Here is a 23,150-nt window from a genome sequence, read left to right as displayed (position 1 = left end):
TGAATGGTAACGTATCTAGATAGGTAGATATAATTCCTTTGCGCATATTCGACTTATCTTCGTTCAAATGCGATGTTCCTCAGAGTCCCAGAGTTAGAACAGCTGGAAGGCTAGTATATCAGGCTTCTATAACTGCACTGATCTTTACCTGTTCTTGGAAAGTTTACATTACATAGAAGGTAAATGCTGTTCAATCTGGCCTTTTTGGTTAAATAGTCAATAGGATACGATATAGGGTTGGTCAGTGGTCTCGGCGGTACTAGCGCTGCTGGAGAAGATTACTGTCAACGCGTTGGAATATTAGCATTGAGATCTCACACAGAGGTGCTACTTTCAATTAGCTTATTAAGAAATAGGATCTAGAAGTTTCATCCAATCAGAAGGCGCCTTCATGGCTCAGTGGTAGAGCGTGTCACTAGTAATGACAAGGTCCACGGTTCGATCCCGTGTGAAGGCACACGAGGTGATCTCATCCAGTTCATTCTTTTGTTGTTCCTTTTGAAGTTTGCGTTTATCGATCAGTCTCTTGTTGACAGAGATCTTGTCCATCAAAGGTCATTGAGCCTCGTTGACGTGTCGGTGCTATAAGCATAGAGGCTTTAGATATCCCTACCTCTCTCTATACACGAGCCAGAAGCGAGTACCAACGTATACCCATATAGCCATCATGAAGATTACTATTCCCATCTCCAATCCACTTTGCCCACTTTGTTTCCCCCGAGTCCTGGTCGAATAGACACCATCTTCCCCTCCTGGCCTCGCAGATGACTTCTCTCGCTCCCAACCCATGGATCAACCAGTCTCCTGGTGTATGGACAGACGATGTTTCATATGATCTACCAGCCACAAACCCATACAGGTAAACATGTTTCAATCTTGGAAGCTTCTCCTTATCGATGATTATGTCCCCAATGGCATCCACCAATGCCCTGTTGGCAGCACCAGTCTTTCCAGTGGAGAGGAACTCGTCCTCAGAGAACCCTTCATTGTCCTCAATCCCTGCCGCAGGTCGATGTTCGATCACGAGAGTCTCCAAAGTCCGGCTAGACGCCAAGATGAGCCTTTTCCACGCCTCGAGACTGTCACGCTCTGCGGTCGTCGACCAAGCATTATGTTGATTGAAGTAATCACCACGGCCATTGCAAGGTGAACATGAGTACAAGTGCCTAAGCCTTGAGAAAGAAAATCGGCCATCGGGGACGAAATTTCCGAGTGGTCTTGGAATGACTCCCCTGGGTTCATGATCCCATCGGCCATGATTTCCAGCGCCCTGCTCACTGATACAGACTGTGTTGGGCAGCGGCTGATCCAACAGACCAAGCTCCAGGCGCTCGAGCGTTTCGCGAGACCGTAGAACGTAAGTTGCAACAGATCGTGGGATATAAGCGAAGAGCTTTGCAAAGCGCAACTTCGTCAAATGCCTTTCTGGTATCTCCTCAAGCTCTCTGCAGTCGGAGGTCCCATGAGTGCTGTGGAGCTCCAAGTATTCGAGGTTTCTGAAATAGGGTATGAGCTTCCAAACAGAAACTGGCTCTGCAACTGAACTTTCATTGGGCTTCCACTCTGGCTCAATCACGGTACACAAACTCTTCACTCTGCCAGCAACATCCCTTAGGCGTCTTTCATCGAGAGTGTGGAGCGTCTGCAGCATGGTGAAGAGACTCTTGGCTCTTTCGCTGATATCGCTCTGCCAACCATCCCTCTTCGAATCATGGTGAAACCGATTGGGAGATTTGTATGGTAGTGGCTCGTTCAGCTCTGCGCTCGACTCGTGATATCCCTTCTCATGAAGTTCAATGTCCCTCCATAAGCAGCCTCCAGCGATTGATGCCAAGCGCTTGCAGGTGTAACTGAGACGGCATAGCTCCTGGGGAGAACTGTCGCGGATGATCTGGAGGAAGATCTCGCAAGGCAAAGAGTCAAGTGAGGCCATCGCGAGGTTTGATTTATTACAAGATCAAGAGCGCTTCTGAGGTGGTTGGACATACGTCAATCGCTTATACTGCTTACCTCCCGTGATCCGTCGGAGAGCGGCGCATGCTCCCATATTGGTCCATTCGTTGTAAGACAGCATCCTTGGCTCCAGAAATCGACCTATCAGGTTAGCCAATGAGTCTGACGCTGCTCAGCACTCTGGATTTGGATGTACGAGTAATTCTATGCTCATTATTTAACACAAGGACTGCGCTAGAGAGAAGTTTCGCCACTCATGACGGGATGGCCTCAGTATATTTTCATACATTCCCGATGGCCGTAAGCAAATCCATGATAGGTATTAAATGAGAGAACCCAAGGATGGGAAAGTGCAGCATATATTCCTTGACTCGCGTGCCATGAGCAATGGAGTCATGCGTCCTCACATCAACCCTGGAAGTTATGCAAGGACTGCAATATGAAGGTTGGGAGTTACAAAGAGTGGTAAACCTACTTTCTAGCTGAGATTCATGCCTGGCACTGATAGAGATCTCTTATATTTTCATACAGGCAATTTGTAATCGCTGCCCCATTAAATGGGATCTGTCATACCACGACGCACTTGCGCAGCTGAGACTTGCAAGTAGCTCAACCAACCCCCCCAACGAAACACATACTATTCATTATTACAGAAAGAAGTAATTCGATAGGTTGTAGGTATGAGATAAGCAGATCAGAAACCGGATGACCGCCGATGTGCTTTGTGTTGCGTAAACGGATCGGATCCCTGCCCGTAACATGTCGGACCGCCTCTACCGAGTAAGCCAGCCCCGCGCCGGGCTCACTCGCCGACATTTCCCCCAAGAACTTATAACAAAAGAAACAGAGTCGCTTCAACCTGCCGACATACTAGCCCAAGCTTACCATATTCATCTTACAGAATTATCTCCACATTCATACAGCACAATGTCCGCTCAACAGCACTCGGCGTTTGGCGCAGCGAAATACATTCCGCCCGACCCCATCTTCGAGGTGACCAAGCGTTTCAACGCTGATCAACACCCTCAGAAGGTGAACCTTGGGCAAGGCACATATCGCGATGAGAATGCTAAGCCTTGGGTGCTTCCGTCTGTGAGGGAAGCTGAGAAGCTGATTGGCGATGCCGGGCATGAATATTTGCCTATCGAGGGTTTGCGGAGCTTTAGAGATGAGGCTACCAAATTGTTGTTCCATGATACTTCCGCGCTTACAGAGAACAGAGTGAGTCAAACTGCGTATTGGTGTTTGTCTGGGAGCTAATCTTTTGAGATTGCGAGTTGTCAATCTATTTCAGGAACAGGCTCTCTCCTCCTAGCTGGTCTTGTTCTTCGCAAGGCCAACTCAGGTATCGAGAATATCATCATCACGGATCCAACCTGGTCGAACCACGATCTTCTCTTTAAAGAAATCGGGTTCAACGTAGTAAAAGCACCCTACTACAAAGATCGAAACTTCGACTTTGAAGGTTATATCAGCGCCCTGAAGAAAGCCGATAAGCGTTCGGCTGTTGTTCTCCACGCATGCGCTCATAACCCAACTGGCTGCGATCCAACACGCGATCAATGGAAAATAATCGCAGCTGTGATCAAGGAAAACGAAATATTTCCAATTATAGATTCAGCATATCTTGGATTCAACTCGGGTAATTACGATGAAGATGCATGGGCGATTAAGTACATCATCGAAGATGTCGGTCTTGAAGCCGCGATATGCATGTCTTTCGCCAAGAACATGGGGCTCTACGGAGAGAGAGTTGGTCTTACAGCAATAGTGACAAAGTCTGAAGACGCAAAGCGGACGGTGTTTTCACTGCTTCAGAATGCTCAGCGACAGACTGTCTCAAACCCTCCGGTCTATGGGGCTAGAATCGCAGCTACTGTTCTTGGAAACCCTGAGCTCTTGAGACAGTGGCATCAAGACCTTGTTACCATGTCTTCGAGAATCAGGTCAATGAGGAAGAAGTTGTATGGCGAGCTTGTGCGGCTGGGGACCCCGGGACACTGGTCGCATATTGTTAACCAGACTGGTATGTTCGGTTACACGGGTATCAGCAAGCCTCAGATTGAACAATTGGAAGGTAAGTCATGTCTCTATCTCATGAGACACGTACTGACGTGCTTTTAGAGCAATATCACATCTACATGGCAAATACGTCAAGGATAAGTCTTGCAGGGTTGAATGATCACAACGTTGAGTATGTGGCAAAATCACTAGATGAGGTAGTTCGAAATGTGCAGTGAAGAAAGAGGATACCACGACTAAGATAATAGATATCATTCGGATGGAAACTACTGCATTCTTGTAAAGTCCTTGTGATATCCTGCTCATACCTACTGGCAACGGGCACAACTTTGCCGTGCACTGCACATAAAACGACTGCGGAGATTTGAAGATTACTATGAGACAAACAAACTTTCTGTCAGTTGTGCCGATCCCAACTTGATCGGCTTGGACGCAGGGTTCTTGGTCGATGCTCTCGGTCCGTCATCGACCATCAAAGAGCAGATAACAGATTTGGGGACTCCGCATCGGAGCTCCCACGCATCCCCTCAGATACTTCGAGGACATGCAGATCTCACAAGAGCCCAGAATAGCAACACGACCCCTGAACTCAACGCACGTTCCAAGTTCACTGGCGTAGAACAAGATCCGTCCATAACCGCTCCCCACCAACCCCAATGTCTCCTTCACCAAACAAACACTCGTATCCAAGTCCATCCCACGCCGGTCAGACCTCCGATGTAAACTAGAATATGCAAAACGGCTTCTAGCGTAACATAAACCCGAGACCCAAGCTCTCAACCCCTGCCCTTCGCCAGGACAAGCCGATGCATGGCGTATCACCCCCGCTACCGCATGTGGACTAACTTCTTCAGATGTGATAAGATCCCACGACCAACGGTGCCATTCCCTTAGCTAGCATATCTCTTGTGATACGTGACCAAAGTGGGGTTAGCCAGAGCCATCGGGAAACTCTCCCGCTTCCCAAGTCTAGACCTCCAACGCACGTCGCTAAAGATAATGGAAGTAAAAAAAGACACCGATAAGATGTCCATGTGACGAATTACCCCGCTTCCCCGCGGTGTTGATTCAAAGAGAGCGAGTATCGGTTGGGGTGCCGATAGGGTGTGGCCAAAAGGTTGCTAGAGCCGCGCGAGATGGGGGGGTTCGAAGTCAAATAGATGATAAGGTTATGATGCTTCACTTCAAAAAAGCACATCTCATCACTGCCACTACCTTTTTTCTTCCCTTCACATCAACACAATAATCACCAGCACAGTAATCAAAGCACAGCAAGAATTGTGAAGGAATTTTCAGTGCCTGACATGACAACACTCTCAACTACTACTCGCTCACGCGCCGCTCAAGGCCTCACCCTCACACTCCGTCCTGCCTCTCGAGTGCGGCGCGATAGCCTCATCGCGCTCGTTCGCTACTCCTCCACCAACGCCGCAGCAGCGCTTGAGGCGACACGCACAAATACACCCGTCGCCAAAGGCGCAGAATCACCACTTTCAGAACTTCCTCCCTTGGTTCTCTACCGCTCTCTCCTGGTCAATTCCATATCATCAAGACCATGGCTCCTCATCCCTTCGTTGCATCTTCTTCAGAAGCTCTCCAACCCTGCGAACCCATATCTCTTCAATGTTGATCGCAACCCGCTGCTGCGAGGCTTGTTGAAGCATACGTTTTACAAGCAGTTTTGCGCTGGCGAGACTGGCGCTGAGACACAGAGTACTATGAAGTCATTGCAGGATATGGGATTCAAGGGAACGATTCTCACATTTGCGAAGGAGACTGTCTTTGATGCCAAGACTGGTAAAGATCAGGGTTTTGGTATCGAAGCCTCGAGCTCGAATGAGTGTCAGTGGTGCGATAACATTGAGGCTTGGAGGGAGGGAACTGTCAAGACTGTTGACCTGCTCCGCGAGGGCGATCAATTGGCTGTCAAGTGAGTCCAGATATCTCCATTATTCACCGCGTCGCTTACTAACAGATCATCAGAATGACAGGCGCTGGACCTGGAGTCTGCGACGCTTTCGCCAACGGCGCCGAACTCCCCAAGCAATTCGTCGACGCTTGCAACGAGATCGCCCAAAAGTGCAAAGACCGCGGCGCATATATCCTCATCGACGCTGAATCGCAGCACTACCAATGGGGCATCTTCCGTCTCGGCATGGACCTCCAGCAAAAGTTCAACACGGACGGCAAGGTCGTTCTCTACAATTCCTACCAAGCCTATCTCAAGAGCACCCACGACACTCTGGCCAAGCATCTCCAAGCCGCGCTAGACAAGGGCTTCACACTCGGCATCAAGGTCGTTCGCGGCGCCTACATGGCCTCAGACCCCCGATCCCTAATCCACGACACAAAGCAAGACACGGACGACTCGTACAACCAAATCGCCCAGGGCGTTCTGCGTCAAGAATTCCGCTCCTTCGGCACGACCAAGCCCTTCCCCTCCGCACAGCTCCTCCTAGCCAGCCACAACAAGGAGTCGCTGGTCAAAGCCCATGAAACGCACCAGCAGCGCACAAAGGCGGGTCTTCCGACTGTGCCGGTCAAGTTCGCGCAGTTGCATGGGATGTCGGACGAGGTTAGCTTCGGGCTGCTGAAGCTAAAGGACGATGCGGGGGTGGCTCCCGAGGTTTATAAGTGCACTACGTGGGGTACGCTCCCGGAGTGCATGGCTTATCTGACGAGGAGGGCTATTGAGAATAGGGATGCTGCTGCGAGGACGCTGGATGAGTATTCGGCGTTGAAGAGTGAGCTTTGGAGACGGTTGGCTTTCTGGCGATAGGCGAAAAGTGTTTGTAGTTACAAAGAATTATTAGTCAACAGTGAAATTAATTCTAGAATTTGATCTGTGCCATTGTGTTGTTGTTCAGTGTCGATGTTTACTTGCAAGGGCTGCTCTATCATTCACCGCTCTGATAGCGCTAGAATTGGATGTCTGTCTCAGCTGAGAGATAACCCGTGCAGTGCATCTCAAACGCCTCTTGTTATCCTTGCAGATCTCTCTCTTGTCAATGACACGTATTCGATCCTTGCAAATGCTATCGGCACTCACAAAGCGGGGTATCTCAACCAGGAACTCAATTCCTCCGTCATCACAAAGTGTCACGAGCACTGAAACGTGTTCCATGGCACATCAAGTGGCGCCGGTGAGGGTCCCGTAGCCCTGCCCTGTATCCCACTGTAACTGCGGAGCTTAGCTCTCTACCTTACCCCACGGTTCAAACTTCAGCAATCATCCATCGGCAGCGCTCCCGTTGATACTACCCCTCATCAAAACAAAGAGATAACATTCCTGCATCTGCACGACTTGTCGACGTCTTTCCAGTCGTGGTTTGGTCTATTTCTTCGCGTGTGGTCACAAGATCGGCTGCTCACCTGGCTTATGTGTATGCACTTCTTGGGTACTTTGTATGCTTTGTTTTCGTTTGGCGAATAAGACATTATCTTTTGCGGTTACATCTGGATTAAATCGCATCCCCCGTAACGAAAGTTGTCGCAACCATGGCTGGTCTGAGCAATGCCACACTCACCATTCTGGGAACAGGTAAGATGGGCGCCCAATCAGTTTGTAGTGCTGTGGCTGACGACTACAGGAAACATCACAAAGCCTATTGTGAAGAATGTACTTCCTGCCATCAAGGCCGGCAAGACAGATCTGCCTTTCACGAAGATCATCGCTTGCGTGCGATCAGAAGGTTCAGAGTCAAAGCTCAATGACCAGTTCTCGGAGTACAGCAGCATTTTGACTGTGTCTCGTGGCGACAATGTCAAAGCTGTTCAGAACGGCGACGTGATCGTCTTGGGCGTTGATCCAGCTGATATCGCTGATGTTCTCACCCAAGACGGTATTCGCGATGCGTTATCAGGCAAGCTTCTCATAAGTGTAGCCGCTGGCTGGACGAAGGAGAAGCTCGAATCTACACTCTACGGAAGCGAGACAACCAAAGAGAACGCCTCTGGCAGAGCTTGGGTTATTCGTACTCTCCCCAACATCGCATGCATGGTCTCAGAGGGTCTCATCGCCATTGAGAAATCACCGACCGAACCTCAAGTCCCAGCAGAGCTTTTGGATCTCACCAAGAACCTCTTCAATACCATCGGCAGAACCACCGAAGTCGCTCCACGTCTTATGAACGCTACTACAGCCGTTGGAGGCTCCACCCCAGCGATGTGGGCTATTATCTGTGACGCCTTCATCGATGCGTCCGTGGCCGTTGGTGTACCCAGGGCCACTGCACAGACTATGATCTACCAATCTATGAGGGGCTCGGCTGCAATGCTCCAGAGTGGACTGCAGCCCGGCGATTTGAGAGACCAGGGGACTTCGCCTGAGGGCTGCACTATCGGAGGAATCATGGTTCTAGAAGAAGCAGGAGTCAGGGGCCATCTTGGGCGTGCACTACGGGAGGCGGTTACTTTGGCAAGGTTGATGGAGACCACTACCCATGTCAATGATACAAGGCCTACTTCGTAGATTTAGCTAGAAACTGTGGATAATAGAAAGTATTGTATACCAAAGACCCAGACGCCTCCTCCCTTTCTCCCAGCTAGACTACTACAAAGTGCAAATCATCTCCGATCTACTATACTAGTCTTCCCGTTCTGTGTTTCCTGTACCTGCTTTTCATTCTACACGCCGTGCCAATAACGTTTCTAGAAGCCTTCCCTATAAGAGCTTATGGAACCTTGACCTTGCCTCCATGTTTGCCACACACCCTACTCCAAAAGCCGGGATGATTCTCAGAGACCGCAGTATGGTGGCTGAGAACAGGTCCCTCCGGATCTGTGCCGAGCGCTCAACCCACGGTATTCCCCGCGGTCGGGCATACAGGTCCAGCCCAAGAAGGTGAACTGGGGTAGCGAAGAATTGTGAGAAGATGGGCACTGTTAACTGTGAGATGATTGCCTTGGAGTGCGGGCTTGATGATAGGCTATCTGGGATGAGAGATGATAGCCAAGGTGCCATCGTGAACGACCCAAAGATCGTGATGGCATCTCTCATGAGAAACGTAGCTGTAGCGGCTCGAGGAATACCAGGCTTTACGACAGGCGCGACTTTATCAGTCGGCGTTGTTGAAGCACTGAACATCTGAGCAAAGCGTACATCTTTCAGCACGCCAAGAGGAACGTTTACTATCATCGTATTGACAAAAGTAATCGTTCCAACAGCTGCTCTATGGAATTCATGAGCAAGTGTATCCGATGCATTTGACACGGCGTATGTTGCCCCGTAAAGAGTCCAGACGTAGCCGAATGCACGGCTGAAGATGAAGCGGCCTGGATGTTTGATAGCGTTCAAGCTGTGAACTTTCATGCCCTGCGTGAGGGGTCTGTTGAAAGAGACCTTTTCTACCATAGATCTGAAGCGTGTTAGTTGAGTTTGTGATGAGAAATTATGAGACATACTGGTCAATCACTGTGATTACTGGTGTTATTAGAGTTGCAGATACACCAGCAGCTGCTATGTCCCCAACGATGGGCCTCCATAGATGGCTGCGACTGAATGTTGTTTCAGCGACATCTTGGTGCCTTTCCATGAGGTATGGTGTTCTGTGTGATGGGCAGTAAGAATGGTTCGCAGGTATGGCTCCAAAGCGTTGGTGTCGCGATGTTTGATAAGACACAGCACCTTGCAAAAATGATAGCGATTCCAGAAGAACAACCACCAAGCCAACAAATGTCGGGAGCTATCCCTCAAGCCCAGCCATCCCTCTCAATCAGTACAGCCATACAGCTACACCAACACCATCGCACGGCCAAACCGACACCACGGGATCCTCAACCGACCCTTCAAACTCACCAAACCCCACCACCAAAACCCCCCATCGGTGTCCCTCCCGTGCAGCACCCTCAGCGTCTTGTGACACTGGTCGGCCCCCCGCCCGGTGGCTTAATCTGGGCGTTTTAGCGCTGTGAGGGGTAACTGAATCAACCCCTCCACTCCACTAAAAAGTTTCGGTTGCAGCGCCGGGATAAGGTTGTGATGTCAACATAAAAACGAGCGCATCTGTTTACGTTTTTTTCTCTATTCATCATATCAAACTTGCAGCGGTACAGTACGAGATCGCAGTTCCTCATACTTCACGATGGCTTCTTCAGTTCGTGTTTTGACGTCAAAGGGTCGTTTGACTCCTCTCTGTCGTGTGCGTGCTTCTACACCTGCGCTTTCACTGCAGAGGCGAGGCAATGCTACGATTGTGCCTTTCAGACTCCCTGCCGCTCGCAATGAGCCCAACGTGAGTAACCTTCTCTCTTCAAACCGATTTCAATTCGGATACTGACTGTTTAGCCCACATACACAAAGAACTCGCCCGAGCGCGCAAAGGTAGAAGCAGCCCTAAAGAAACTCCGCTCTCAACTCCCTGTAAAGAGCGAAATCATCTTCAACGGCGTATCCCAAAAGATCCACGCCAACGAAGACCAAGTCCTCCCCGCAGAACACGCCACGACATTCACAAACTACCCCCTCGCTTCAAAGGAGCAAGTTAGCGCTGCGATCGAGTCTGCACTCAAGGCGAAGAAGGACTGGCAAAACACACCGTTCGTCGATCGTGCTGCTATCTTCCAGCGCGCTGCGGAACTTGCTACTACAAAGTATCGATATGAGCTTATCGCTTCGACGATGTTGGGGCAGGGAAAGAATGTTTGGCAGGGTGAGATTGATGCTGCGGCTGAATTGGCGGATTTCTTCCGTCTTGCTGGCCATTACGCTGCGGAGATCATGAGCAAGCAGCCTGAGCGTGGAACAGATGGTATCTGGACGCGCATCGACTACCGACCTCTCGAGGGCTTCATCTACGCTGTTTCGCCATTTAATTTCTCCGCCATCGGTGGTAACTTGATCGCTCCCGCTATTCTCGGCAACGTTGTCCTCTGGAAGCCATCGCAGTACAACATTCACCCCAGCACCATCATCTACAAGATCCTTCAGGAGGCTGGTCTTCCTAAGGATGTTATCCAGTTCGTCCCTGGTGACGCTGCCGAGATCACCGAGACTGTTCTTGCGCATCGCGAGTTCGCTGGTCTTAACTTTGTTGGTTCTTCTGAGGTCTTCCGCTCGATCTATGGAAAGATTGGCCAGGGTATTGCTGAGAAGCGATACCGCGATTTCCCTCGTGTTGTTGGCGAGACCTCTGGAAAGAACTTCCATCTTGTGCATCCCTCTGCCGACATCAACAACGTCGTTAACCACACTATCCGAGGTGCCTTTGAGTACCAAGGCCAGAAGTGCTCTGCTACATCTCGCGCCTACATCCCCGAGTCAAAGGCCAAGGAGTTCTTCTCTCTCATCCAGCAGAAGATGAAGGACATCACTCAAGGTAGCCCTGACAAGGATTTCGAGGCTTTCATGGGTCCTGTGATTCACAGCCGATCGTTTGAGAAGATCAAGAAGATCATTGATGAGAGCAACAAGGATCCTCAGGTCAAACTCATCGCTGGTGGAAAGTACGATGGTTCAGTAGGATACTTTATCAAGCCTACTGTTTACCAGGTTGACTCGCCTGATCACCGTCTCTTCAACGAGGAGATCTTCGGTCCTGTTCTTGCTGTCTACGTCTACAAGGACTCTGACTTTACTCCTATGCTCAAGAACATTGATGAGAACGGCGGTGGTCTTGCCTTGACTGGTGCTGTCTTTGCTCAAGACCGTGCTGCCCTCCGTGAAGCTGAGGATGCTCTTCGCTACTCTGCCGGTAACTTCTACCTCAGTAAGTCCTCCCTTCCTTATATCTGTGTCGCTCGCAATACTAATACGTTACAGACTGCAAGACAACTGCTGCTCTCATTGGTCAACAGTCATTCGGTGGTGCTCGCAGCTCAGGTACAAACGACCGAGCTGGTAGCCCTGACATGCTTCGACGATTTGTGTCTCCTCGTCTCGTCAAGGAGGAGTTCTTTGAGCTTGAGGAGTTCTTGTATCCTTCCAACACCCAATAGAGTTAGCATAGCCTATCTAGATTTGTACCAAAAGCTAAGGACTGAAATTAATGAACTTTAATGAACACTCCCTTTGGCCTCCATGATCGTGACTCTAGACTCGACTGGGCGTGTGATTGCTGATGCATTTGAAGCCATATGGATACTCCAGTTGAGTTTCTTTTTGTATCGCTGGGGCTCTTTCATTCAATACAACTTATTACTTCGTATCCAGGATTTCACTCGCCTCAGACTGATGATGGTTGTCTCGTCGCTATACCAACCCTTCTCTTACCTATTTGACTGACTGATATCTCCCCTACAAGGACAATTCTCCCAGACTCACGAGTGTATCTTCATCTAGATTCACAATTATTGATCTTAGCCCGCGAAGCTGGTCGCGCGTGTGAATCCCTTGATGCCGCTGATGATGCCTTACCGACGGCCAGATGAACAACATACAGATATCAGAAACCACGTACAGACTAGCAACTAAGCTTTTACAACCCACAATAACCTCCATCAAAGGATATACCTTCATCTAATTGGTTACTCGATAAATGCCGACGTGGTTTCAGACTACAGAACGGCCCGGAGGTCTTGATTGGCAAATGCATCCACGCTATACCCAGCTCAGGGTTTCTTTAACGGCCTGACAGGTATTGCATAGCTGTTCCTGAGAGATGTTCTAGAGTCACGTTATGGTGTTTCCCGATGTGTTCTGGAAGACTTCTTCACAACAATTGGTCTCGGGTTTAGAAGCCGAGGACTGAGAGCAGTTCGCAGCATTGATACAGAACCAAGGATGATATTTTTACTGAGTTTGATAGTATATCTTCCCTTCTTTCGTTTCTATCATCTTGTCTGGTCATTTCACTCCAATGTCAAGTGTAGGAGATGGAGGTCGCTGCTGGTGTCACCGTTTCGCCATGCAGAACAGATCGGCTTCCCCTAACTTCACCCCAGTAACAGCAATGCATGCACCCATGCCGGTAAACGGCTTTCAACAGACCCCCGCGATAAAACACTCCGATAACGGCTGCAACCAACTCCCGAATCTTCCATATCAGCTGGTCCCAGATAATGCACGTCGTCAGCAGACCCCGTACGCCCAAAGCCATATCAAAGATCGTCGGGTTGCACTTGCGGCTACGCTAACCTTCCAGCCAGACTCCACTTCAGCACGGATGGGGAGACGATAGCGCTAAAATAGCACCCAGTTTTCTCAGCGCCAATCATTCTGGTATCAATATCGGGAGGTCTCCCGGCGTCGCCTTCGTAGCGTCACCAGTCTATCTTTGCAGTTCTGGGTGTTGTTGATACTTCGGATCGTGGAAAGGCGTTAAGCGTAGGCGCATCACGAGACGGTGATGGCCGGATATCGAACGACGATGGGTTTGGAGGCTCGGGATGGGAGAATACTTATAGAATGACGCCTCAATTGCTTCAGTCTGATCAGCGATAGCTTCAATTCACCTCAAGTGTGCAACCATGAGCGTCTCCAAATCTGAACCAATCCTTATCATTGGAGGTGGTGCCTTTGGTCTCTCAACAGTCGTGCACCTCCTCAGAGCTGGCTACAGGGACATCACCGTTCTCGACAAAGATGAAGAGATCCCCTCTCGATGGTCTGCAGCGAATGACCTCAACAAAATCGTGCGCGCAGAATACGAAGACCCTCTGTACCAAGACCTCACAGTGGTAAGTTGTCCCCCAATTACCCCAACTCAAAATTTACTACGGAGTAGACCAGCGCTGATCCATTGACCAATCAGAAAGCCATTGAGGCCTGGCAGACTCCCCTGTTCGCTCCGCATTTCCACCAAGTGGGTTTCCTGCACTGTGTTTCCAGCAAAGCACCAAAAGAAGCGCTTGACACGCTCAATCGCTTCCGCGCTGCTGCTGAAAGAGATCCTCGCATGAGATCTTATCTTTCGCCACTTGACAGCCAGAAGGATATTGCAGATGCTGTTTGGCAGTACAAGGGCAGCGCGTTTCCTGGGTGGAATGGGTACTTTAATAGGTTCGACGGGTACGCGCACTCAGGAAACGCGTTGAAGTCCATTTTTCTGGCGACACGGGCTCAAGGTGTGAAGTACATCCTTGGTGCAGCAGGTGCCGTGTCTGAGATTGTCTACGAGAAGACTTCGTCTGGTCGCAAAGCAAAGGGTGTCAAAACCACTGGCGGGTTGTTTTATCCCTCTAATCTGGTCATTGTATCCGTCGGCGCGGCCGGTGCAAAGCTGGTCCCCGAGATTGGCAAACAGCTCGTCGCAAAGTCATGGTCTGTGGCTCACCTACATCTCACCGACGACGAGACATCTGCTCTTCGTGGTATCCCAGTGACATACGCTCGCGATCTCGGCTTCTTCTTTGAACCTGATCCCAAAACAAACCTTCTCAAGCTATGTCCCATGGGCGGTGGTTTCATCAACACTGACCCTAAGACTGGAATTTCGCATGCACCTACAGATTTAAAGCAGAGTGCTTTCTTACCTGAAGGTGACGAGAAACAGCTTCGTGAGCTTGTTCGCCAAACGCTTCCTCAGTTCGCTGACCGGCCGTTCGTGAAGAAGACACTTTGTTGGTTCGCTGACACAGCGGACTCGGACTTTATCATCGACTACGTGCCCAACACGTCTTCGTCGGTGCTATTCTTGTCTGGAGATAGTGGTCATGGGTTCAAGTTCTTCCCTATCTTTGGCGGATTTGTGAAGGATCTGTTGCGGTCGGAGAAGGGAGAGCAACCTGAAGCGAGATGGAGGTGGAAGAACCCCAAGACCGATGAAGGAAATGGCGATTGGGGAGGTGCTGTGAGCTGGAGACTTGGCAACTCGACTGAACTTGTGGATATACAGCCTGTTGGTCAGAGCAAGCTCTGATGCCCCAGCAATCCACGCTTCTGGAGTGCCTGTTTTTTCTCCCTGGCACCAATTAGATACAGCTGCGGTACATTTAGCTGGGCCCTTGATTAATAATACATTATCATCATTTGAACCTCTTCTGTTATCTTCTCACCGTTGGGTTCGTTCGAGGCTAAGATCATCGGGTGGTAACAGTGGCAAACGCAACTATAATGCTCTCCGTTCCGCAGGTCTTAGGACCCATTATCGCGGCTCCTCCGTTCACTTTGCATTTCTACAGATGCTAGAACTTACAGAATTATTACCTTACATACTCTAACTTTTATTCTAAATGAACATTAAACCTCCAGCCTCGGAAATTGTACGTTTTTGTGCATCTGTGCCATTGCCGGGACACAATTCCAGGGTAAGCTTATAAACCTGGATCTTCTCGGCGTCGGAAAGCCGAACGTCAACTCTGCCCGAAGAACAGGAGCGAATAGGTCAAATGTGATTGATCCTCGAAGAATTCTAGAATGTTGAGACATCAAAACCTTTGCCTTCTCCTCATATTCCCCAAAGTCAACTTGAGAGTCAGAAGGCAGCCCCGAAATGACTCGGCCGACACGCCCGAGCTTTCGCAGCACATAACTGGCCAGAGTTGACATTCAGGCCCACAGTAATCACCGGGAAGCCTACCGGTCACAACGGACGGGTTCCCATGACCGAGACGCAGCGCAGCAACGACTGAAATTCTCCATCTTCGGAGACGCCTTTGACACGTCGGAACAGATTCGCGATACAAACCCCACTTCAGATGAGGAGGTGATAATCATCATGCTTTTAAAGAACCACGATTGAGTCAAATATCTGCATCAATTGAAACATCGTCAACAACAGGTTACGTTTTCATCCTAATTAATTCATCAATTACATACTCAATACCATCATCATGGGCTCCCTCAACCCTGCACCCTCCCAACAACCCCATGTTCCCAGGTAAGCCTCCATCTCAATCCCCATCATCACCATCACATACTGACATTCCCAGCCCCGGAGTATGGTGTCCAGCAGTGACATTCTTCAACCACTCAGACGACACAGTAGACCATGCCTCTCAAGCAAAATACTTCGCCCACCTCGCCGACTCCGGCCTCAACGGCCTTATCGTGATGGGCTCCAACGCCGAAGCCTTCCTGCTCACCCGCGAAGAGCGCTATGAGCTCATCGCCCTCGCCCGCAAGACAATCGGCCCTGACTTCCCCCTCATGGCCGGTGTCGGAGCCCACTCTACCAAGCAGACTCTCGAGCTCGCTGAAGATGCGCACAAGGCTGGCGCGAATTATCTCCTCGTGCTTCCTCCTGCATACTTTGGCAAGGCGACGAGTATGAATGTTGTTAAGCGCTTCTTTTCGGAGGTTGCGAAGAAGTCGCCTTTGCCTGTTGTTATTTATAACTTTCCTGGTGTGACTAATGGTGTTGATATTGATTCTGAGACTATTGTTCAGATCTATGAGGAGAGCAAGAAGTCTCATCCTAGCGGAAAGTCCAACGTTGTCGGCGTGAAGTTGACCTGTGGCTCTGTTGGAAAGATCACCCGCCTCGCAGCTCAAATTCCCTCTTCAGAATTCTCTACATACGGTGGTCAATCTGACTTTCTCATTGGCGGTCTAGCAGCCGGCAGTGTAGGATGCGTGGCAGCATTTGCCAACGTCTTCCCAACCCTCACATCAAAGATCTACGCCCTTTACAAGGAGGGAAAATTTGACGAAGCGCTGAAGTTACAACAACTTGCTGCTCTTGCTGAGCGACCTTGCAAAGCGGGCGTTGCGTCTACAAAGTACGCCGTTGCTGTGTTTTCCGCAAGGTTGGCGGGTGTTGAAGGAGCTGAGGGGAAGTTGGCACCGAGACATCCGTATGAGCCTGTTGGTGAGGCTGTCAAGACTAGTGTTAAGAGTATCATGAAGGAGGCGGGTGATAAGGAGGAGGAGTTGCTGAAGACTTGGACGGATCGTGTCAAGGGGCGCCTGAACTAGATAGAGGGGAAAAGTCTGGATATTGAGAGTAATAGAACTGTTATCGATATGAGGCGAGACTTGTGGCATGCAGGAGACGTGACGACTTCGGGGTAAATCCCCGTTGACCCTGTTCTCCCAGGAATGTTCCCCGGACTGTTCGACGCAAGGATTGACTGTGATGGTCAACCTGCAGAAGAGCGGGAGAAGAGGGCGAATACTTCCATCACGTTTCCATGAGTCAAACCTCAACGTATTGTATGGGATGAATGCATATCCCAAGCCCATCCCCCATGCACCATCAGTGGACCTGTTGCGTCGATTGTGTGACATGCCCCAACCCATCCGGGAAGGCCGTGGTCAAGTGCACGGTGCTTCGACTATCGTTTTCCCCATGTTCTAGCCTAGGTACCCGAGTACCTAACTAAAACGACCAGGGTCAAAGCCTAATCCGCTATCAAAAAACGGCCAACACGCAGAGTTTGTCCCACTACAAGTTCGTTATCAACAGTGCACCTCCACTTGGTGAAAGCCCCCAAACTTATCTCATCTCACTTATTAGAGTAAAAAGAAAGCGATTTCTACTGCCCCGCATACCATCCTCCTCCTCTCTTTTTTCTCTCAGGATATATTCAGCCCCGATTTATTCCCCTCATTTCGTCTTTTTTTACTGTTTGGAGGACAATACTCGTGACCCAGTGGCGGCTGCTCTAACCCCAACATTACAGCAGGGGCAAAAAAACCGCTGGAGCGTAAGCTAACGAAACCTTTCTCTTCCCCGCCAACCACCGAAACAGTTTCTTTCCAATTCATCAGCGCCTTTGTTCTTTCATTATACGATTCGTCGCGATGGCGCCTGGATCGACGCATGCGCGGAAAACGTCTGGTACGACTGCAGGATCGGGACGTGTTTCCAAGAGATCGGATAATGCGTGAGTACGGCGCTGAGACCTGAATCCCCTGTATCAATCAGCACTGAGCTTCCCCTCACCTTGCGACGTCAACTTCACCTCACTCACCGAGCATCAGCAATGAACAAGGAGGATCAGCATTACTGACAGAGGACAGGTGTTCGCGATGTCGCAAGCAGAAAATAAAATGTTCAGGTTCGCATCCTTGCGACGCGTGCAAGAAGCGCAAATTGTCTTGCGAATTTGATCAACGCGATCAAAAGGTTCTTGTCACACGTGGGTAAGCTCACCGCGATTGACTTTTTGTCGACATGACGTATTGATGGCTTCAAAGGTTCATTCTGGATTTACAGCAACGCGCTGCGACGAGTCAATCGAGTACCGGGACGGCTGAGTATATCACGCCTGGGTCTTTGGATACGAACATCAATGCTGGGGGACCTTCTGATTCAGGTATGTTTGACGATCGGATGGAGGGTCATCGCTAATGGTGATAGTTGAACCGCCGCCTCATTTGCCTTCACCTGGCGGCAATGTCTCTGCTTCGCTGCCAACGGAAGACTCGCTCCTCGGGAGTCATAGTAGCACCAACAGCAGCGGGAAGGGGCTGGATCCCATCGCATCCGCCCTGGTGAATCCTTTGTCATCTGGGCAATCCAAGTTTATGCAATCAGCGCAAGGTCGAGAATGTAAGTACTCATTACTTTCAACAAGGCTTTAGCTGACATTTCAGTCTACCTCGGAACATCATCAAACTGGTCTTTTACCCGACGCGTCCTCAGTCTCACTCACGAATACATTCACCAAAGCCCTATCTCAGTCGACAACCTACTCTTTGATGGCTTAGCATACGACCTCGGATGGGACGGCTCTCGAATTACTCCGGCGCTGGATCCGCCTGTTATGCCTAGTCTCGACCATGCAGTCTTCCTAATCAACACAGTCAAGTTTCACTGCGGCCAATTATTTCACTTGTTCGATGAAGAGACATTCATGGGATATCTACACGAATTCTACGCGGATCCGAGTAGTCATATTGCAGCAGCGGATCTTCCTTACATCCACCTCCTTCTTATACTCGCTTTTGGCAAAGCTTTTGCCGAGAACAACAACTACCAAGCAAAGAGACCCCCCGGTGCTGATTACTTTGTCACGGCCCTCCGACTTTTACCAAGCATTCATATCCTGGTTTACCAACCATTGATATCGACAGAGATCTTGTGTTGCATAGCTCTATACTTTGAGTCTCTGGACTACAGACATTCATCACATGGATTTGTACGCTCCTCGACGTTCTTCAGTGGATTCAGCTAACCTTGGTCAGATTGGACAAGCGATGAGAGTTGCGCTCGGCCAAGGAATGCACACCGACATGCCAGTCGATCAGCTTGGAGACCGCATTGTTGAACGAAGTCGAAGGATATGGTGGACCGTTTACGTGTTAGACCGCGAGATGACATCTCTAATGGGCCTGCCGCAGTCAGTTCACGACGACGACATTCATCACCAGCTTCCGCATTTCGACGGGTCAACACAACGAGTGGCAGCACTTCATATGCAGATTCGACTTTGCCGGACAATTGCATCAGTCGGAAGAGGTGAGAAGACCTATCCCGTGATCTGTACGAAGCTAATCAGTTGTTAGGCGTATACGGAGCTAATGGCCGGCTGAACAAGAAGTTCCTACTCAGCACAAAGAAGGTTCTCGAGAACATTGCTGGCCTTGCAGACGAACTACAACAACAATTCCCTCTCGGTGCAGACAAAGCGGTAAACGGCGTTTCCAGGGTCGCTGGATACCTCCACACTCTATATCATCAGGTAACATCATTCTCTGGCATTCAAACAACTCGTGCTGACGTCTGCAGTGTATCGTCCTCGCAACAAGACCTCTACTACTCTGCTTTCTCAAAATCCGCTTCGAAACGCCCGACGCCATAACGGAAGCCCTCAACTCATCCCAAACTGTCTGGAACCTGATCAAGATGTGTATCGACTCTTCCTACCAGATGATCAACATTCTTGGCTGTTTGCAAAGTCAAGGTCTGCTTGGTAAATCAAGAGATTGATCTCGTCAACCACAGCTACTAACGATTCCTCAGAAGCGTTCTTACCATTCGATCTTGAGTCGCTCTTCGTGTCGAGTTTTAACCTCCTCATCGCACCTGTTCTTGATCCCCGATTCTCAGAATACGACGCTACGTTCCGACATAAGACACACATTATCTTTAATGAGATGATAAGTAAGGGAAATCTCATCGCTATGTTTCGAAGGTCGGAATTGCAGCAGCTCGATGATATGTTGGTTCGATTACCGCGTGAGCAATCTGAGACAACACCTATTCCGATAGATGGACAGATTATAGGAGGGACGATTGGTGAGGGCGAAGGAGATGTCAATGACCTGAATGATGATAATGAGACTATGGCTTCGATGTTGCCTGGTATGGATGATTTGGGAATGGATGCGTGGTTCACGACTGCGCAGATGATCGATATGGCGAATTCGATCGCGAACAGCGATACTGAGTTTCTGTCGCACACAATGATGGAACATGATATTTGGTGAAAGAGTTGGGCCAGTTAATGGGACATTGTTGGAGTCTGGATAATCATGGTGTAACGAGTTCATGCTTAATGGGAGGGTGAATGGAGTTGTATGCCAGTTGAAACCTTGAGGGAGGTTCAAAAGCTTTGAGAGTATTTAGCTAAGCAAATTACATATGCACGTATCAATAAAAGCTACAAGATAGTGTTGTAAAGATCGCAACAGGGTATCGTGAAAGCGAAACATACTCGAAACCTGAACTTCCATCATCCGACAGCCTTCTCCAACTTCTCTCGAAACACCATCCATGACTTCCTCACCCGTCCTCCACCATTAGCCCAATCCTCCTTCTTCCTCTGCACTTCTTCCAAGCTTCTAAAAGACTCCACAGCCCGTTGCCCTTCGATATCTTCACTAGAGAACCAAGTTCCGTGCAGACCGTATGGTACTCTTTGGGGAAGCTGAACCTTGGCCACAACATCACGCATGTTCTTGGCATCAAGAATCCACAACTCAGACTTCGCAGATGATGGGCAGTCCCCCAATGGCAGGAGTTGAGACTCGTCGAAGACGTAAAAGAGCAGATATCCATCGTCCTCCACAGTTGAAGAAGCTCGAGGAACGAACCGCGGTTCTTGAGCGTAGTGGTTTGGCGGAAGGCAGAATATCTTTATAGGATCGTCCTTCTTTTGTTCTTCAAGGATCTCACTGACTGACCGTCTATCGACGCACCCAGTAATAGGCGTTGTGTTCATCTTCTTTCCTCGTTGGATGAGGGTCTTGGCATCCATCTTCACAAGAAGATCGACCTTATCAGCTCTTCCGAGAGCAACGCCAAAGCATGAAGTTGACGTGCTGCACCCGTAGATGTAACGAGACTCTTGCATCTCTCGGGCTGGACGTACAGAAGGAAATTCGAAAGGTATCGCTGAGAGAGCCCACTGGCTCTTGACGCTGTTCTGACATTTGGTCGCCATGTCAAATTCGTAATAGTACAGTCGGCATTGGTCGTAGTCGTCGGAGTCTGGAGTGGAGAAGTAGTCGGTCACACCAGTCGCTTCCCCAGGTGACTCAAGTGCAGGAGCTTCTTTGTATCTGCAGGCCGTTTCCTTCCTCTCGACTGACCAGCCCCGTGCTGGGGTAGACTTAGACCTCACCGGTGGTCGAATATTTCCCGCAGTATATACTAGCGTTGAGGAAGTCATGCGACACGCAAGCAGATTAACAGAAGCTTCCCCTTCACTGGACTGAGAATCCCAAGTGTTCGCAGTATGGAAGATACAGCATGGGGCTGTATGAAACCACCGCACACTGGATGGTAGATGCCGCGGGAATATTCCAAACCGTGAAGGCTTCGTCGGGTCATATGCTACAACCTCTTTACCCTTCATCGTGTTGAGAGGATCGAGGCTCAGAGGAAGGTCCATGATGATCGTATGACTTCGAGATGCTCCAAAGTCGTGCATCATCCGAGCACCAGATACTCCCAAAACCGGCTGATTCACAAGTCTGTGCCCAGATGCCTTCTCGTTACTCTTTGTAAGTACCGAGTAATGTACGTATGGTGGCATGAATGTGTTGTGATACAAGAGCATCTCTCCAGTGACAGGGTCGACTTTGGGATGCCCTGTTGTCCACTCCTTCATGAAGCTGAAGAGCCCGCTACCGCCGAACGGAGAGTCATCACTGCTGGCTTGAGATTTCTCTGGCTCTCCTTCAGCTTTGACACCGTCGAACCAGCCGACAGTATCCAGCGAGGGAAGCTGTATCCTCATGGGCGGTCCACTTTCGCATGTCACCAAAGCCCTCCCATCGTGGTACAAGACAGCAGTATTTGCAACACTAATCCGTTTGATGGCTTGTTGAGATCCAGGCAGGTTCGAGAGGATGACCAGGAATATCGTCCTGAACGTCGCGAACATGATCTGAAACATGGTCGATAGAGGATTCACCAGCGTCGTGATGCTTGGCATTATCGGCGACACAACCGACGTCGTCTTTCTCGATAGGTACAAATCCGTCAAGATATACTGATTGACAAATTCTGGTATAATCTTACCATCCGTGGATGTCTTTCTGAATGCAACGCCTGAGAGCATACCGTCGCCGTCAAACCAATGGGCGTCTTTGCCAAGGTCTTGGTGGCTGACGGGATTGCCGCCATTGCGAACGTACTGACCACCAGTCAGTTCTGGCGGTATGCATCCACTATATGTGCATGGTGTGAGATTTGTTGTTTGATGAATTGGAGCAAAGTTGCCAGAAAGATATCTGTAATCAGTTAGGCTCTTGAAATCCCAGTAAGGCCGGACAGACTTACGGGTGATGAAGTGGCGGAGAGATGTCCTCGTCTGGCTGAGACATTGACATTTGTGTGAGGGAATTTTGTTGCAGAAACTTCATGATGATATGTGGATTATAATATTATGCGGTGTCGGGTCGTGTTAGTATTAGAGGTTGATGAATCGCGCACTACGGAGCAAACGAAGAGAAGAATAGACAGTTGGTATTTGGAAAGGCTTCAAGCTACATCGTGAGATGAGGCAATTCAAAAGCGAAAATAGACGAGCAAGTATGTCAAAGCCTATGATACTCCATGAAGCTATACAAAAGACACCCAACTACAGCCAGCAGACCACCAGTAACTTAACTATATAACCCAACCCTCATCAGATCGAGATGATCAAGAAAGACGTAGGTAGCATGAATCACTGGATAACACGGCACGCGATGGGAATATCCATCCATCAAAACCACTAGCACAATCTGTCACGCGTCATGATCAAGACCCATCTCAATCACGGTCAACGGCAATGTCAAAAAGACCGAGTAACCCGAAAAAAAAGGGTCTCGAGCTAATTGATGACAAGTACACTCGATTCCCAAAAGAGTCGAACAAAAAAGTCGTGACGTCAACGAGTCCCTGAGATGTAACATGACAGAA

At 49.5% G+C, this 23,150-nt stretch overlaps 10 protein-coding genes across 10 annotated transcripts; 7 read left to right on the top strand and 3 right to left on the bottom strand.

Moving 5' to 3' along the window:
- Positions 1-619: 619 nt before the first annotated feature.
- Positions 620-1,933, bottom strand: FTJAE_10983 (uncharacterized protein; the record flags this gene model as incomplete). The annotated part of the gene is made up of 1 exon (XM_037343878.1): positions 620-1,933. The coding sequence occupies one exon, from the start codon at positions 1,931-1,933 to the stop codon at positions 620-622; it is 1,314 nt and encodes a 437-aa protein (XP_037201976.1).
- Positions 1,934-2,880: 947 nt separating this feature from the next.
- On the top strand, positions 2,881-4,820 carry FTJAE_10982 (aspartate aminotransferase cytoplasmic; the record flags this gene model as incomplete). The annotated part of the gene is made up of 5 exons (XM_037343877.1): positions 2,881-3,174; positions 3,223-4,030; positions 4,078-4,147; positions 4,338-4,680; positions 4,725-4,820. 5 exons carry the CDS (start codon positions 2,881-2,883, stop codon positions 4,818-4,820), a joined length of 1,611 nt encoding a protein of 536 aa, XP_037201975.1.
- Positions 4,821-5,279: 459 nt separating this feature from the next.
- FTJAE_10981 (aspartate aminotransferase cytoplasmic) lies at positions 5,280-6,754 on the top strand (the record flags this gene model as incomplete). Its single annotated transcript, XM_037343876.1, has 2 exons — positions 5,280-5,905; positions 5,959-6,754. The coding sequence occupies 2 exons, from the start codon at positions 5,280-5,282 to the stop codon at positions 6,752-6,754; spliced, it is 1,422 nt and encodes a 473-aa protein (XP_037201974.1).
- Positions 6,755-7,473: 719 nt separating this feature from the next.
- On the top strand, positions 7,474-8,446 carry FTJAE_10980 (pyrroline-5-carboxylate reductase; the record flags this gene model as incomplete). The annotated part of the gene is made up of 2 exons (XM_037343875.1): positions 7,474-7,516; positions 7,566-8,446. The coding sequence occupies 2 exons, from the start codon at positions 7,474-7,476 to the stop codon at positions 8,444-8,446; spliced, it is 924 nt and encodes a 307-aa protein (XP_037201973.1).
- A 192-nt stretch (positions 8,447-8,638) lies between these two features.
- Positions 8,639-9,509, bottom strand: FTJAE_10979 (uncharacterized protein; the record flags this gene model as incomplete). The annotated part of the gene is made up of 2 exons (XM_037343873.1): positions 8,639-9,332; positions 9,379-9,509. 2 exons carry the CDS (start codon positions 9,507-9,509, stop codon positions 8,639-8,641), a joined length of 825 nt encoding a protein of 274 aa, XP_037201972.1.
- A 549-nt stretch (positions 9,510-10,058) lies between these two features.
- On the top strand, positions 10,059-11,910 carry FTJAE_10978 (1-pyrroline-5-carboxylate dehydrogenase; the record flags this gene model as incomplete). The annotated part of the gene is made up of 3 exons (XM_037343872.1): positions 10,059-10,208; positions 10,262-11,681; positions 11,735-11,910. 3 exons carry the CDS (start codon positions 10,059-10,061, stop codon positions 11,908-11,910), a joined length of 1,746 nt encoding a protein of 581 aa, XP_037201971.1.
- A 1,470-nt stretch (positions 11,911-13,380) lies between these two features.
- FTJAE_10977 (fructosyl amino acid oxidase) lies at positions 13,381-14,771 on the top strand (the record flags this gene model as incomplete). The annotated part of the gene is made up of 2 exons (XM_037343871.1): positions 13,381-13,590; positions 13,638-14,771. 2 exons carry the CDS (start codon positions 13,381-13,383, stop codon positions 14,769-14,771), a joined length of 1,344 nt encoding a protein of 447 aa, XP_037201970.1.
- A 913-nt stretch (positions 14,772-15,684) lies between these two features.
- Positions 15,685-16,768, top strand: FTJAE_10976 (Aldolase-type TIM barrel; the record flags this gene model as incomplete). The annotated part of the gene is made up of 2 exons (XM_037343870.1): positions 15,685-15,731; positions 15,784-16,768. The coding sequence occupies 2 exons, from the start codon at positions 15,685-15,687 to the stop codon at positions 16,766-16,768; spliced, it is 1,032 nt and encodes a 343-aa protein (XP_037201969.1).
- An 828-nt stretch (positions 16,769-17,596) lies between these two features.
- FTJAE_10975 (positive activator of transcription) lies at positions 17,597-20,227 on the top strand (the record flags this gene model as incomplete). The annotated part of the gene is made up of 9 exons (XM_037343869.1): positions 17,597-17,679; positions 17,816-17,938; positions 17,993-18,111; positions 18,156-18,347; positions 18,392-18,936; positions 18,983-19,256; positions 19,304-19,479; positions 19,527-19,710; positions 19,761-20,227. 9 exons carry the CDS (start codon positions 17,597-17,599, stop codon positions 20,225-20,227), a joined length of 2,163 nt encoding a protein of 720 aa, XP_037201968.1.
- Positions 20,228-20,472: 245 nt separating this feature from the next.
- On the bottom strand, positions 20,473-22,609 carry FTJAE_10974 (lignostilbene alphabeta-dioxygenase I; the record flags this gene model as incomplete). Its single annotated transcript, XM_037343868.1, has 2 exons — positions 20,473-22,477; positions 22,527-22,609. 2 exons carry the CDS (start codon positions 22,607-22,609, stop codon positions 20,473-20,475), a joined length of 2,088 nt encoding a protein of 695 aa, XP_037201967.1.
- Between the last annotated feature and the right edge of the window lie 541 nt (positions 22,610-23,150).

This window comes from Fusarium tjaetaba (genome assembly GCF_013396195.1).
Source record: "Fusarium tjaetaba strain NRRL 66243 chromosome Unknown NRRL66243_c0000264, whole genome shotgun sequence".
Taxonomy (NCBI): domain Eukaryota; kingdom Fungi; phylum Ascomycota; class Sordariomycetes; order Hypocreales; family Nectriaceae; genus Fusarium; species Fusarium tjaetaba.
The sequence above is the reverse complement of the archived record's forward strand: the minus strand, read 5'-3'. Positions and strand labels throughout refer to the sequence as shown.